Source organism: Taudactylus pleione, unplaced genomic scaffold (assembly GCF_031769625.1).
Source record: "Taudactylus pleione unplaced genomic scaffold, aTauple2 ptg000259l, whole genome shotgun sequence".
NCBI lineage: Eukaryota > Metazoa > Chordata > Amphibia > Anura > Myobatrachidae > Taudactylus > Taudactylus pleione.
In genome coordinates this window covers 2,556,018-2,569,728 of record NW_028284661.1, presented here as the reverse complement: position 1 = coordinate 2,569,728, position 13,711 = coordinate 2,556,018, and the positions used below count along the sequence as shown (strand labels likewise).

At 41.8% G+C, this 13,711-nt stretch overlaps 1 protein-coding gene across 2 annotated transcripts in view; it reads right to left on the bottom strand.

Annotated features, from left to right (window-relative positions):
* DCBLD1 (discoidin, CUB and LCCL domain containing 1) overlaps positions 1-13,711 on the bottom strand; it is a 91,965-nt gene that overhangs the window by 63,783 nt on the left and 14,471 nt on the right. For both annotated transcript variants that reach the window (XM_088480967.1, XM_088480966.1), the window contains exon 2: positions 799-1,017. In XM_088480967.1, the coding sequence (XP_088337093.1) occupies positions 799-1,017 (219 nt within the window). The remainder of the gene's footprint in view (positions 1-798; positions 1,018-13,711) is intronic.

The window sequence follows — 13,711 nt, the reverse complement described above, 5'->3', positions numbered from 1 at the left end:
AGGTCCAGTAGGATCTCTAGCATCTGTCTCTTCTTTGGCGGTGGCCATTTTTGGATGGCCGTTTTCAGCAGAGTCCATGCGGACGGCTAGTCTGCATGGAATCTGCTGAAAACGGCCATCCAAAAATGGCCGCCGCCAAGGAGGAGACAGACACTAGAGGTCCAGTAAGGACCTCTAGCATTTGTCTCCTCTTTGGCGGCGGCCATTTTCAGATGGCCGAGACAGATTTTTCACCCCCCCCGCAATACCCACCGGGTACACGTGCACCTCTAGCCCCCCCCTAGTTGCGGCCCTGTCTTTCTTCATTATCAAAACACATGTTTTGTTACTTTGTTGAATTAATAGCATGCTTTGAAACATGAACAACAACATGTAACTAAAACTAGTTATTTCAGCAAGTAGACCATTCCAACAAGCTCATTGTGAGGCATGCAGTTTTCACCTGTCATTGGGTAAACTGAGAATGAGAAAAAGGACCAAAACATTCATCAATGTTTCACACTTCAAGGTCATCCACATCTTCTATTACCCCTTGTTTTTCTAAACAGAGGGAATCTCAGCAGTGTCCTCCTGTTCAGATCTCTAAAATATTGTATAAGAGGAAAGAGGAGCTTTTGCCTATTACAATTTACCAATAGCCTACAGATTTGCAATGCACTACTGCATGTTATACATTATTTCAACAGCTTCCATTTAAACTGTGGTGAAATAGTTTGCAGCGTGTTATAATAGATTTCATAACAATGGATTCAATGTCATACATCATTCCCCTCCAATACACAAAGGCCATATACTCACCAATTTCCACAGTGGAGGATCCCTTGTAGATTTTGAGATAATCAGAGTCACAGTCATTGGATTCTATATCCAGGTCTGCCAGCTTTATATACAGACTTTTACCAACAGGAACTGTGATTGTTAATAAGCAAAGTGTGTAATTGGGATAAGTGCCAGGATAGTTCTTCGACGTTAGTGTTCCACTCTCGCCATTGTGGACTGTGTGTCTACATTCATCCACTGCAATAACAAAATAGGTAAAGGTCATGGCTTCTGCTAAATGCACCTCTTAGTAAGGCACACATAATGACGTTAGACAAAAAGTAACACTGTATGGTTTTCAATATTTTGAATACAATAAATATTTTGTATAGGCCTAGTGCCTGGATATCTGACTTCCATTTTCTTTTTATCTTTGTAGTGCATTTAAATATGGCAGTCACCACTCACATTAATACATAGATGCATATACCATATTTAACAGCCATATGTGATAGAATAAAAGTGAGGAAACATTTTGAACAGATACACACAAAAAAGAACCAAACAAAAAATAAAAAATCTGGAATATTCATCCCAATCTCAACTCTAGTGATTGGCAGCGACAAACAGGTCCCGTATTTTACACCTGTAGAGAAGTGCATAGGGGTCATTCCATATAAAGTGGACCAGGGGTTCCCACCTTATCTCTAATTTTGATAACATTTTACATGAAGGCTGTCATATATGTCAGACTAATTTTGGGAAAATGTTACTTCACAATATGCAATAGTAGCGAAACTATGGCCCAAAAAGTGGAGTTGCTACAACGGTCACTGACTCCACAGTGCGCAAATCAGCAGGTGGGGACAACCTTCAAAATTGGTCCATTGGACATGGAATGACCCATATTGGATCTAGATTAGGAGTTGTTGATGTTAATGAGACAATTTTTACAGAAAAAAATGTAATAGTTCAGTACATTATCATTTTATTACATATAACTGCTGAGAACAAGCTAATAAACCAATGTTAGGTAATGGTGGATGATATGCACCTGTAAAAATTAACAATATTAGAACACAACAAACATTATGGGTTAAAAGAAAATATATAATCATCCGAAAATCTAGAGTGAAGCTTTTGTCATAACCTTAAATAGAACATCTATCATGCCATATGTTGTTCATGATAAGTATTATGCAATTATTATAATACACTGTATACTGTGCTTTCGGACCTGTGAAACCAATTATTCTCACCATAGCTTACAATTATTGAGGTTAGTGGCATTGACATCTATTTTTATACTCCAAGACAATGAACCTGGCTAAAAAAAGTGTTTCCTATTAAGAGACAATTGTCCATGTCCTAATAATATCAGACTTTACATTACATTACAGGAGTTGCTGAACTGGCAACATAAGTAAATGTGTGGTTAACACATGCAAAAACTAAGAATCAAAAGAAAAAAAACCCTTTCCAGACCAGAGGCATATGCATCAGGAAACTACAGAATATTGTTATGTGAAAACAGACACTCATGTATCATGTGATGAATGTATATTCCAACATAGGCAACTTCCATTGCAAACCTCACCCTTCAGGAATCAGGCAAAGTAGATAAACAGGAACAAAGTGTATATGAAATTAATCACTTGTGTTTTTTGTACATCATCTAGTTACCTACGTTAGAGAAAACATTACTACAGAAGGATATTGCTTTACTTGATACGTGCTTTGTTAGGGTGTGATGTATTATTCATTTGTTGATATTTTAGTTATTTTTAGAGCCTGAATTGCTTATATTACTGTGTATGGTGAATCAATGCATCCACTTAGCTCAATCATTCTTGCAATGATCATGGTAGACGAGGTGTAGATAATAAACAAGTGTGCACAAGCTGATGGAGTGGTACAGCAGTCAGCCAGGGATTAAATAAAAAACTATTCTGCACAAGTAATTCTTATTCTGGTCTGACCCGATCCTAGTACAAGAGCTGTGGTATAAAAAGTTGACATGTTCTGAATGTCAGGATAAATACAATAAATACTTCCAATTGAGAAAGTCCTTCTCCAGGTGAAACAAACGTCTTGGACCAGTGAGTCACCATTATGCACATGGGCCCTGATTCAGAGCCGGACACTATTTGCGCTCGCTCGTTCAGAAAAAAGGGGTGGCTATTCAAATGAACCGTTCGCTCTTTGCGGTCTGTTCACGCCTGTAGGTCTGAACGAGCTAACAAAACTTGCGGTCGTTTTTTGGAAAACTACGCCCCCTGGCCGCTCGCATCCTACATGTCAGCTATTTATTAATCTAGTACATCGACCAGCGTATGAACTGCTCGCTTTCTTGTGGTTGGTTTTTCCTACCGCAATCATGCGAGCAGTTCTGACTATAAAATAACCCAGTGACGTGGTCAATGACGCTGCTGTATTAATTATGCACACCCATAAAACGGCCGTTTTGACCTTTAAGCACGCCTGCGTTCAGATCTCCACTCCCCGTTTTCAAGCACCTTCCCCTGTTACCACCCACATACGCCTCCTCTTGTCACTCAAAATAGCAGGCATTCGCTATTTAGCGAACAAACGATTTTCGGCCGCACTGTCTGGTTCGCGCATGCGTATTGCGATCTGTACGCATGCGCAGTTGTGCAAACATCGCTCGGAACGAACGAGCGGCCGCTTACGAGCGGCTCTGAATCAGGCCCATGGTGCGTTCACCTAGCTATTAGGACACGATGGACCCAACTAACCACCATTTTACTGGTTTATTTCACACAAGATATTGGTCCCCTGCCTCATTTCCTTGTGACATCCCTGTGCTGTCTTACAGACATCAGGGCTGCCAGGGTTATACACGGTGAGAGGACTTTTACAGCTTATCTTTATTCAGATTTAGGGACCACTCTACAGACACGCTCACCTGCTGGTCACTGTGTATCACCACACACAGCAGGATGCAGCACCCTGTGAGTGTTTAATCAGGCACTCCATCAGCTGTGGGCTTAATTAAAAGTGAATCTGCTCTGCCTTTGGTATCAAATCCACCACTGACTTCACTCTGAAAGCTGATGCCTGTGATCTACATTTTCATTCTACCAGATGTGCTTATGGTATCTGCTCAAACACTATTAAATACCAGGATTATATAGTGTGCAGCAGCCATTCCCTTCACTACCCACTGGAGAATTTTCACTATCCTTCTCTTTTACTTTATGTACAGTGTGAGACTATGATTTATGTATGTTACCCAGTAATGGTTATAATATAATACCAGCTACACTGTGAGGATATATGAAAACACTTATAACTTACAATGTTGCAGTGTGAACATAGCTAATGAATACAATGTACCAACGGGATGTAGTCAGCATCCCGGCATGCAGACGGTTGAAATACAGGCGCCAGAATCCTGACCGCCGGCATTCTGAAGGTAAGTATCGGTGGATAGGGGGAGGGTTAGGCTTAGGCACAGCGCGGGGGAAGGTTAGGGTTAGGCACTATGGGGGTAGGGTTAGGAACCGACGCAGGGGCATCCTGACAGATGGGATCCCATACCCTACCCGTATTAAAAATGTTGTATAGTTTTTGAAACTGGCAGATTGTGCGCGGTTTCTATCCACATCACTGTGTTTTCAATTATAAAAACTCATGAGATAAATGACAATACTGTTTATTTAATGAAAATGGCTGAGACAGATCAGTGTTTGGTTCCACTACAGATATAATTTTTCAGCCGAGTTCTATGAGAGTTATTGCGATACTAAAATAACGCCACACATTCCATGTACAGTCAGGTCCATAAATATTGGGACATTGACAGAATTTTCAGATTTTGGCCTCTATTCACCACCACAATGGCTTTGAAATGAAACAAACAAGATGTGCTTTAACTGCAGACTTTCAGATTTAATTTGAGGGTAATTACATCCAAATCAGGTGAACGGTGTAGGAATTACAACGGTTTCTATATTTGCCTCCCACTTTTTAAGGGGTCAAAAGTAATGGGACAAACTAAACAATCCTAAATCAAACTTTCACTTTTTAATACTTTGTTGCAAATCCTTTGCAGGCAATTACAGCCTGAAGTCTGGAATGCATAGACATCACCAGATGCTGGGTTTCATCCCTGGTGATGCTCTGCCAGGCCTCTACTGCAAATGTCTTCAGTTCCTGCTTGTTCTTGGCACATTTTCCCTTCAGTTTTGTCTTCATCAAGTGAAATGCATGCTCAATCGGATTCAGGTCAGGCGATTGACTTGGCCATTGCATAACATTCCACTTTTAGCCTTAAAAAAATTCTTTGGTTGCTTTTGCAGTATGCTTTGGGTCATTGTCCATCTGCACTGTGAAGCGCAGTCCAATGAGTTCTGAAGCATTTGACTGAATATGAGCATATAATATTGCCCGAAACACTTCAGAATTCATTCTGCTGCTTTTGTCAGCAGTCACATCATCAATAAATACAAGGGAACCAGTTCCATTGGCAGCCATACATGCCCACGCCATGACACTACCACCACCATGCTTCACTGATGAGGTGGTATGTTTTGGATCATGAGCAGTTCCTTTCCTTCTCTTCCCATCACTCTGGTACAAGTTGATCTTTGTCTCATCTGTCCATAGGATGTTGTTCCAGAACCGTAATGGCTTTTTTAGATGTTGTTTGGCAAACTCTAATCTGGTCTTCCTGTTTTTGTGGCTCACCAATGGTTTGCATCTTGTGGCAAACCCTCTATATTCACTCTTGTGAAGTCTTCCCTTGATTGTTGACTTTGACACATATACACCTACCTCCTGGAGAGTGTTCTTGATTTGGCCAACTGTTGTGAAGGGGTTTTTCTTCACCAGGGAAATAATTCTTTTGTCATCCACCACAGTTGTTTTCCGTGGTCTTCCGGGTCTTTTGGTGTTGCTGAGCTCTCCGATGCGTTCTTTCTTTTTAAGAATGTTCCAAACAGTTGATTTGGCCACACCTAATGTTTTTGCTCTCTCTCTGATGGGTTTGTTTTGATTTTTCAGCCTAATGATGGCTTGCTTCACTGATAGTGACAGCTCTTTGGATCTCATATTGAGAGTCGACAGCAACTGATTCCAAATGCAAATGTCACACCTAGAATCAACTCCAGACCTTTTACCTGCTTAATTGATAATGAAATAACGAGGGAATAGCCCACACCTGTCCATGAAATAGCTTTTGAGTTGATAGTCCCATTACTTTTGGCACCTTAAAAAGTGGGAGGTACATATTGAAACTGTTGTAATTCCTACACCGTTCACCCGATTTGGATGTAATTACCCTCAAATTAAATCTGAAAGTCTTTAGTTAAAGCACATCTTGTTTGTTTCATTTCAAAACCATTGTGGTGGTGCCAAAATCTGAAAATTCTGTCAATGTCCCAATATTTATGGACCTGACTGTATATATGTTTACTGTCAGCTCCGTCTGCAGCATTATTGTTGACATTACCATATATTTTAAGAGAGGCTATATATATTATAACACATACACACACACACACTGTATACACAATAGCCGGCTATAATATACAGGACGCAGTAGTGTCCTATGTTTAATTGTTGATGTCTGGAGTATAACAGATTTTCACCATAGGTATATTACATTTGAATTTCTATTCTCTGGATAATTACAACTAATTGGTGTCAACATAACATACATGATTTTGGTGTTTATTCACCAGAGGTTTGGAAATATTTCCTGGTTTGTCTATGTGGGACCAATAACTAATTTTCATGCTTATGTGGAATTTCTAGCACAAATGCTGGAATACATACGATTTACCGCCGGACACAAGTCCGGTGGTTCAACTCCCGGCAGCGGCAGACCGACACGGCTGGAAATCCTGATTGTCCGCAGGTAAGTATGAACTAACCTAACCCCCCTAACCTTCCTCCCAGTGCCTAACCCAAACCCCCCCCTCCCCGCCGCTTAAGCCTAAGTCCCCGGGAGGGTGCCTAACCCTAAATCCCCCCCGGGGGTGCCTATCCCTAACGCTCCCTCCCCTATCCTAACCCTAACCTCCCGGGGGGATGCCTAACCCTAAGTCCCCCCCGGGAGCCCTAAACCTAACCCCACCCTCCCCACACGGCTGTCCGCTGCGGCGCCCGGCATCACTTTGATCGGGATGCCGGGCACCGGTCTCCCAGCGTCGGGAAAATGACAGGCATCTAGATTTAGATGTCCGTCATGTAACCCTCGCTGGGATAAAGCAGTCGGGAAGCCGGCTGTCGGGCTTCCGTGTGCCGGCTTCCCGATTGCATACCCACATGCTCACCATCATTCCACACTATTCTTGATGTGTGGTCATTTCGCTGTTTGTTTTCTGTGATTTACTGTGTTAGGTCTCATTTGTACAAGCGCAGTATTTTAATTTTACATGTTTTATAATTCAGTAAGTTTAAGTGCCCCCCAAAATTTATTTTTCTCTTTGTTTCCTAGTTTGACATGTTCTGAATGTCGACATGGACGTTATGTCGACATGTATAATGCCAGCTTCCGCAAATGTCAACGTGGTCAAAATGTCGATAAGTTCATTCTGTCGACATTTTACATGTCAACATCAAAATGTCAACATACCATTTTTTTGTGTTTTTAAGCCAAACCCTAAACCTACATACAACATTCAAATGTACTGTACATGTAATATGTCAACATAATGAAAATGTCAACATTTTGACCAAGTCGACATTTGTGGATGTCAACATAATGCAACGATCAGAAGATGTCAACATGCTGGCATCGACATTCTGACCAGATACCATTCCAAGGGGTAATAAGCAGGATGGTTTACTGATCACCATACATGCCAATACATAAGAGGTAGTTTGCATTAACAACAGGGCTAAAGAAGAAAAACAAAATGGTGGACCAAATCTGCACGTGGCCAGAATATCTGAAGTAGGTGAGAGAAAGGTTATTTATCATGCAGCTTCACTGCTGAATGCTTCTAAAAAAAAGGCCATCTACTTTTACCAAGTAATCTGTGTGTGAAAGGTAAGAAAACCTGTATGATTTACCTTAATGTCACAGTCCCTGAGAAACTATTTTATGAATGCGAGAAGCAACATTCATATTTCTACCACTCCCAGATCATGACCTTGTTAGTCAGCCCTTTTTCTATTCTACAAAATGACTGTTTTATTAATAGCCCCTTTCCTAGATTATCTAACTTGCAGCTCTAGCATTTGTAGTGATAATAAATGGCAAAGCAATTTGGTGTCATATCACCTGCTGGAGCAAGAAACCTCCTGCTTCCAATGCCGTCTTAACAGCATTGTAGGCCCCGGGTCAAAGCAAGGCACTGGGGAACGAACCCACACATTCAATGTAATTAAAATGTAAGCAGTCAATTAAATTAAACCTTTAGAATTATTGGTACTTTCACCAAAATCAATGTTTAAAACATAAAAAAAATATGATGTTAAGCGAAGGCTTTGAAAACACACACATTTCCTAGGATTATGTCACTGTGAGATACTGAGGGGTATATATACATTAAAGTGCAGGTTTTTAGAAGTGGAGTTGCTGCCCATAGCAACTAATCAGATTCTACTTATTTACAAATGTGTCCACATACATCTTACTTCCTTAAGCGTTAAACAGCCCTTCTAGTTGCGCCATGCTGTGGCGTGACTCGGTAGCGCAGAGCATCTTTTCATGCAACTGCGGGTGTATCTGCATGCTATATGCCACGTTACAATGCCACAGCCACTGACACTGTAATATAGCATTTTGCATGCAGATACACCCGCAGTTGCACACGGAATATAGGCATGCTGCATATCATTTTAATCAGCAGATTAGTACATCCTATTGGCATTGCTTGCGAATAAGACTCATTTGAAGGTAAAAAGTCGCAAGAAAAAAGATGAACATCACTACCGAGTCGCACAGCTCTCACGCTTTAGGTTTAAACGTGACTTGTAGCGCACAGAGGTAATATGTATGTGGACTCCATTGTCTCCCATAGTTCTGCCCCTGGTAAACATACCCCTGAGTGAGGGCTGCCAAAAAGTAGACTTTATGCTATAAGTAGTAATCTGTGAGTAGGCTTACCTTTGTACATCAGTTTCACAGGCAGAGAGTTTTGTTTTTAGCATTCCTATAATTTTGATTTGTACTTGAAATGAAAAGGATTCTGCTTCAACACTATAGAAAAGCTCATTAAAATTAGGCCCCTATACAGTGTATCTAAGAGCTTGAAACAATTTAGGTTACAAAACATATAAAATATCATCTCGCACACAATAAAAACATTCACAATAATCTACCTGTATTTATAGATACCTAGATTTGTCCACACAGTAACTCTGCCTACTTCTTAAGCGGGCCATACACGGTGTGATATAGTAGCTGATCCGACTGATTGGCACAATATAGCTGCTATATCGGACCGTGTATGGGCATGATATCGTCCTGTGCGTGCTCCAATGGGGTCGTACATTGCATAACCAGATCATACAGAAAATTCACTTGATTGGGGGATATGATGTACGATCCCATGTTGCGCTATGCGAGTGAGGGAGGGGGGTGCCGGCATAATCGGGCGGTCGGCCACCACTTCGCTACATGTGTGGGGACCGCCCGTTATGTTGGGCATCAGATCGGCCGTTGTCATACATGGTGCATATCGTACCGTGTATGCCCCGTTTTCAGGGCCGCCATCAGGAGGGGACTGCCGGGACTCTAGTACCGGGCCCGGAGAGAGAGGGGGCCCGACTGACAGCGACGAAGAATGCACCGGGCGTCGGCAGGCAGGGAGAAAAATCATCAGCGCTGTGACATTTCACCTATGGACTGGAGCCAGCCGTGAGCAGTGATTGGCTCGCGCAGCGACAGCCAATCAGCAGCTCCTGAGCAGCCACTCAGGAGTGGCCAACCCCCATTGGCTGCCGTTCCGCGAGCTGATGGAACAGCAGCTAATCCGGAACAGCAGCTCCTGATCAGCCAATCAGGAACTGTTCCGCGTGGTGCGATTGGCTCGCGGTCGGCTCCATAGTTCAAATGCTGCAGCGCTGCTGATGCTTGCGGCCGGCTCGAGTCCATAGTTGAATGCCACAGACCTGAAGATCTTTCTTTCTCCCTGCCTGCCACCTGGGCTCCCTTCTATCAGGACAGGAGAACAGGCAAGCAGGTATGGCGACCCTGCCCTGTGCCCCCCCCCCAGTCCAGACAGTCTGCGTTCCCTGTCTTGCCCCTCTGTCCGTCCAGCCAGTCTTCCCTGCCCTGTGCCACCCCCACCACTATGACTAGCCATCCCTGGTTTATGCACCAATTTAGGCAACATCCCTAATATAGCTCCACTCACGTTATCCACAACTCCGACCAACTCTGCCCTATACCCAGGGGGGGCCCTGCCTATTTTGTTAGTACCGGGCCCCAGAATTTCTGATGGCAGCCCTGCCCGCTTTAGTTACACCTTCTACCACACTAGCTGTAATAAATGTTGCATGGTGCTCTTTACAGGAAAACAAAAAGAAAAGAGAAACACATAATTAAACCCAGACTGGAGGTGGTCTATGTATGAAAAACCAGAACTGAAGTGGTAATAGATATTGGCATGGCACAGCAGCAACCAGGCTACGACAAGACAAAGCTAAAAGTAATGAAAGAATAGCATAAGTAATCTAGCATAAGTAATATGGACACACTACACATGTCCAAGTGATTTTGTTTCCAGAACACAAATGTCTGGGGCATACCACCTTAATTAGGAGAGAGAGTAGAAGTGATCTGTACATGGCGTCATGTACAGATATTTTCTTCTCTCTCCCCTATTAAGTTGAATTCAGGTTATTTGTGGCAGCACCCCCTATCAGACATAAAAACTGATTATTGAGAGTTGGGAATTTTTTAGGGGCCTATTGTCATTTGATAGATTTGGTATGGTCAATTCCTGTGCAATAGATATCTTTGGGGTCTATTTATCAAGCAGTGAAAAGCGTGGATTAGTGGACCAGTGGAGAAGTTGCCCATAGCAACTAATCAGCTCCTACCTATTATTTTACAGACTGTACTTGATAAATGCTGTTTCAAAGCTGATTGGTTATTATGGGCAACTTCTCCACTGGTCCACACTTTTCACTGCTTGATAAGTAGACCCCTTTATCTCTGTGGAGCATAATGCCACATGCGATACTGTGAAACAAGGTTTAACCCACAATTCTAGAAGCCCCAACCAGACCAAACTGATCCTTTCTGATAATGAATTGGCGCTAATGGCACTAACTAATGACTGATAAACAATTAATGTTGATCATGTGATTGTCTCTATTACATTTGTACAATTTGGTGTCAAAGGGGTATATAAACTAAAGTGCAGGTTTTTAAAAGTGGAGATGTTGTCCATATCAACCAGAGTCTAGCTATTATCTTCTAAAAGGTGCTAGATAAATGTTAAGTAGAATCGGTTTGGTTTCTATGGGCAACATCTCCACTTCTAAAAAACCTGCACTACAGTAAATATACCCCAAAGTATGATGTAGCCATGAGTAACTTACTGTATATTCAACATTAAGCCAGAAAAGCAGGCAAATATACTAAAAACAGCTAAAGTTTATTAAAAATAGATAAGAAAAACAAATTAGTTGAACTGCTTTATTGGAAAACATAAAAGGCTACTGTGACACTTTAAAGCATGGACATAAAACGTTACTAGTCACTGCTAAATGTGCTCTTGTACAATAGGAAATGAACCCTTATCATTGGTATTTAAAAGGGTAAACATACATGTATGAAGGCATACATTTACCTTATGTGCAACTAATTAATATCATGGACCTGACAGCATTGTTTATCATTACAACCTTAGGATGCAGTTTAATAGCTGCAAATTATTAAAATGGCTTCACAACCCTATATGCATAAAAACACAATCCAGCAGCATACTGTCACTTAACATTATGCATTGTCCTGCACTACGCTCAGCACATAGGGGCCGACACAGAGTTACATGCAACTAGCATCTAATCACAAATGTAAAATGCACTGTGAAAAAAGTAAATAAATGCATTTTGCTACCAATGAAGAGCTGCCTGCAGATGCAAGATGTGTCCAGCTTGGCACGTCTGCTTACTCTAGCCAACAACAGAATGTCCCCAGAGCTCAGTATGCCATGCATACACATTGCAGTACAGGTATGTAGTAAAAAGGTTGACATTCCAAATGTTGACACAAGAATGTTGATATGGACATTATGCTGACAGTCCATGTTAGTTCTACGCTACGGTTAGGGCTTAAATGCACTAAAAATGGTATGTCAACAATACACATGTTGACACTTTGTACCACACCTGTAGTACATAGCTGTACAATGCGATTCAGAGGTCATAAAGATGAAAATGAACAAATATGTTTTATTTATTTTTAAGTGCATATTAACAGACACACTAGTAGCCTTCCTCCTTTACAAGCGGTTTTATTACTGCCACACAATCGCTCACTTCCCTGTGATCCTGCAAACCGATTGAGGCAGCATTATTATAGGAAAATTAGAACAACAGGGAGAGATTTAGATGGGATTAAGACACATTCAACCAATCAGATGCAGCTACTGGTCGTTATCAGTTCGCAACTTGCACCAGGATTCGACCACCCACAAGTGATCTAACTCGCAAAGCGCCTGTATGGTACTCAGCATAGGACGCATTTTGCGTGAGCACGCCCTTACTCTACTTGTGGCATACCTACAAGCCACCTCTTTCCCTGTCTCAGCTATTATCACACAAAGGGGGTTAGTGCGAAAACCAACTCCATCTGCCTGTGCATGGTGATTTGCTACAGGATGCAAACAAAAGAGTTTTGTGTTAAAAAATAATGTTCACAGTTTCAAGAATGATAAAAACAGTGAACAGAGCACCTTGGTAATAAGTAAAAATGCCTAATATAAGTTTAGCAAATACTAGAATAACCATTTGCCCCACACATCACCATGGCTGCAGTATAAAGTCTTTGTAGTCGTACAGTTCTGTTACAGCTTGTCTCGTTGCCACCGGTTTAATACCACTCCCTGCTCAGGAACACAGTACTTACTTATAGTCTTATCTCACCCATATTTTGACAAGAGCATTGCTGTAGGCCAATCTGTCAGGATATTTTGATCAATGTCCTCAGTACCAAAGCGGCAGCAATGTAATGAGTTCTGGAGGACTGAAACATTTTTGTGCTTATACTTTCCAATACTCGTTGGCACACTATACTTTTATGTTTCATTTCACTCTCCTTGTGACATTGACCTCTACCCTATGGTTTCATTTGCTGGTCATCCATTTGCTTTCATTTCCCCATATTGTATATTGTCTCTGTTCTGTATTTAAAGGTGCAATTTAAATAGGTGCACTTATTTTCTGAGTGTCTCATGTTTAACTGCGCATGCTCTGTCACTGTGTGGCAATCCACTTGTGACTGAATGGGCAGAACTGGGCTGTAACAGGATGTTCTCATGTAGGCACTATACAGAGAGGGTGTGTTGACAGAACTGTGGACTAGGCAGATTTGTTCAGACATATAATTTGCACCAAGGATAGGACAGCTGCAAGTGTGACCTTATGATTATGGGTATCTAACCTAACGCATGGATTGGTCCGCTCACAAAGATGCGTGTAACCCTGTATATGGGTAAATATAAGCATATACCTATCCTTTTTTGCACAATCTGGTGTTAGATGCCTGGTGCGATTCCTGTGCTTAGCAATTTTCCATCTTCTAGCCTGATTCAGAGATGGACGCAATGCCAATGTTTCCACAGTTTGAGCGACTATCAGTAATCTGCGCATTTCTATGAGTCGCACTGATGCATGCGTCAAGTTTAATTTTCGTTGTCACTCAGGAATTATTCATAAAAATGATAGACAGGCAGGGACCATTTGTGGGCAGCAAAGAGAGGTGGCGACTCAAACGCAGGTATATCACCATTTTCAGCTAAGTGCC